The sequence below is a fragment of the Geospiza fortis genome, unplaced genomic scaffold (assembly GCF_000277835.1).
Source record: "Geospiza fortis unplaced genomic scaffold, GeoFor_1.0 scaffold425, whole genome shotgun sequence".
Taxonomy (NCBI): Eukaryota; Metazoa; Chordata; class Aves; order Passeriformes; family Thraupidae; genus Geospiza; species Geospiza fortis.
The window spans coordinates 2,203,912-2,207,050 of NW_005054387.1; the positions used below are offsets into that span (position 1 = coordinate 2,203,912).

The window sequence follows — 3,139 nt, forward strand, 5'->3', positions numbered from 1 at the left end:
ATTTGACACTTTTATGAGCCTTTAAAAATGGTACTCGATGCATTTGCAGTAAGCTTTTCTTAGTGGTTTTTCTCTGATAGAGCTGATGCAGTGTCTTGTGAAGTTGGTGGGAGTCTTTTCAGTGCTCACAGTATGGATGGAGTTCATGTACAGCCCGTGACCACGCTAAGCACAGATACATGTGCAAGGTTTTTCATCTGCCTCTTGCCTGTGCTTGTTAGATACCAAAGGAGCTAATGTGGGGTACCAGTGACTGCTATGCTGAGGGCATTTTCAACTCACTAATGGTTAGCACAGTTTGTGACAGAGCTGCAGAGAGGAGCTAAATGCTTTATTAAGCGAATTTTCTTATCCTCTAATCCATAAGATGGCCAAAGGAAGGGGTTTTAATATTCAGGAGGGATATGCTTAAATTCTGTAATCTGTGAACCTAGCTGCTCCTGTTCACCTCCATTTGTTGTGCTTTTCTAAACCCTAGGAGGATGACTGTGTAGTGTAAAATAGTGCTGCACACAGTGAAAAACAGCAGATGTAACACTTGGAATGTGAGTGGAACTGGGGTGGATTCAATTCCAGATCAGATGCTCTGTCTGCTGCTGGAGTGACTGATCAAGTCAAGTGCATCTGGTAGATAAATGCATTAATAATTACTTGTCAGTATCATCAGGGAGATGCAGGATCTTTTTTGAATGTCAGCAAAGGTTTTTACGACTCATATTTTTACAAAAATAAACTTTTTTTTTTCACAGTCTCCACGACTTGCCTGCTCCTTTTCTACTGTTTTGACAAATTGTCTATTATAAATGATGATGATGATGTTTAGTGTTCATATGGTAATTAGAAGCAGCTTATGTTATAAATATGACACAGTCTTCTCATGGTTATTAAAGCACGTTCAAAACATGGATCTGATTTTTTTTATAGAACATTCTCTTAAATAGGCCTGTGTCAGGATGGGAAGGATATGTGCAGCTTTGATGGATAAGCAGAAAACCAGAATGCCTAATAAGGCAATTAATAAGGAAATAGTTAACTCTGTCAGTGTTTGTGATCACAGCACAAGACCAGAATTAGCCAGTTTGGCAGCTCCTGAAGATTTGTAGTATTTTTGTTCCTTATACCTGGTTGCAGATTCAGTGCAATTTTATGTTCCTTTGTTTAAGCAGCTAAAAAGTTGTCACCTTTTTATTTTAAAAACCTTTGAGTTATGGGTTTGGCATCTAAAATGTGATGATGGAAGGCTCAGCTCTGCCTGTGTGGGCCAGGTAGTTGCAGTGTTTTGCCAACCTCCTCAAAAGCTGAGCTGTTCTCAAAGTTCATGGCACTAGTGAGAGCATGGAGTGTGTGCAGCTGATCCCTGTCTTTGTCCTTCCCTCAGAACGAGCAGGCTTTTGAAGAAGTGTTCCAAAATGCAAACTTCAACACCTACGAGTTCAGGATCCGGGTGAAACTGGAGACTTACAACGTAAGTGTTGCCCAAAAGGCAAATAATGTAACTTGTGGCTTTTGTAGCTCAGCTTGTCTCCATAGGAGGTGACTTCCTCCTCTTATGTTTGTGGGGAGAGGTTTCCCTTGCTCACAGAGAACAGAAGATTCCAAAGATCACACAAATACTGTCAATCTTGAGCACTGGAGGAGGGATCCTTGCTGCTCCCTCTCAGGCTCATCAAGAGTGGCTGGTTTCACGTGAAAACAACATGCCAGCTCTGGGAAGTCCTGTTGGTACTCCTAGCTAACCCAGATAGCATGAGCAGTAAGTTACTGGGGCAGAAGGATGCTGGAACCAAATGCCTGGAGTGCTTCATGTTCTTTTACATACTAAAATTTCTCTTTTGCAGGATGAATCGCGTATTAAGGCCACAGCGCTGGACGTCAAACCCGTGAACTACAGAGAATACAGCAAGAGGTTGATTGCCAACATCAGGAGAAATGCTCAGCTGGGATGAGGAGGCCAGTGCTGCCTGCTTGAGCCTAGAATTTCCAGGAAAAACTCAATAGATAACATTACATTGACATTTCCCCCACCTTGTGTGTGACAATTGTGCATTAGTTACACCCAGCCTAGTGGGCTGAGTGATTTTTGCAATTCTCTGGAGATGTGCCCTGGGAGGTAAGAGTGCACTCTGATGGCCACCACTTTGTAGCCTGTTGTGGTCTGTTAAACTCTGAGAGAGCTGAAGAGGAATCTCTAGACAGATTGCCAAGATCTTTAGACAAACCACCGAGAATGTCTGAAGTAACTTTGCTCTCTTCCTATATGTAAAGCTGAATTATACAACCATTTTGTCTTCTTTGCAAGGGAGTAGTGACAACCTTGACACTTTGACTTGTTCAGCAGAGGGCAGGAGGAGCAGTGTCATAGAGCTTTCAGATCTGGACAAAAGAGAACAGGTCTATTAGTACAAGTTAGTTCCCTTCCATGGAATTCAAAGGCTTTCACTTTCCACAGGTGCCATGCAGTTGTTAATGCTTGGAATGGCAATATGGTAGAATTATTAATCAAAGACATATCTCTTATATCTGAAGAATATCCTTCCTTCAGGGTTTAATAGACTGAGTCAGATGGGTCTGATATTAATCAAAATTGTCTCTTCTGAGGAAGGCAGATAAGCATTGACTCTCCATCCCCTAGGGAAATCCAGGCAACTACAAAGCATTGCTTTAGTTTTCTCTTCAATTAATACTATGGATTTCTGACTGATTTTTTTTGGCTCACAGTTCCTGCCTATACATGTTTTGTATGTTTGTATGTTGAGTTTCTTTGGTTTTATTTGTAATGATGTTAATCAGAAAGAGGTCTTTAAGTGGGGGGTGCTTTGTTTCAATAAACACTGTTTAATTCCTGTGTAGTGAATTTTGCTTTCTTTGAACACCAAAGACTTCTCATTACTGGAAAGCAATTAATTAGCTTTCATAATAAGCATTCACTTGGGGGAGATGTTACCTTATTACAAACTCTAAGGTTAGACTGAAGAATGGAGACTTCCTTGCCTGATGTTAACAGCATGGAAATGCAGTGATATTTTCACCATTTCTGTGCCTGAGAATGCTGATGAGCTGGCACTTCTGGGATTTTTATTGACGTTTACACAGCAGTCTAAAACTAACCAGGCTTTGAGATTTGTTCAGACATAGAGCT

The 3,139-nt window shown here is 41.1% G+C and overlaps 1 protein-coding gene across 1 annotated transcript in view; it reads left to right on the forward strand.

The window, feature by feature from the left end:
* Window positions 1-2,849, forward strand: part of RPA1 (replication protein A1) — a 22,424-nt gene extending 19,575 nt beyond the window's left edge. The window contains exons 15-16 of the mRNA XM_014308848.2: window positions 1,379-1,465; window positions 1,839-2,849. Of these exons, the coding sequence (XP_014164323.1) occupies window positions 1,379-1,465; window positions 1,839-1,946 (195 nt within the window). The 3' untranslated portion in view covers window positions 1,947-2,849. The remainder of the gene's footprint in view (window positions 1-1,378; window positions 1,466-1,838) is intronic.
* Window positions 2,850-3,139: the final 290 nt, after the last annotated feature.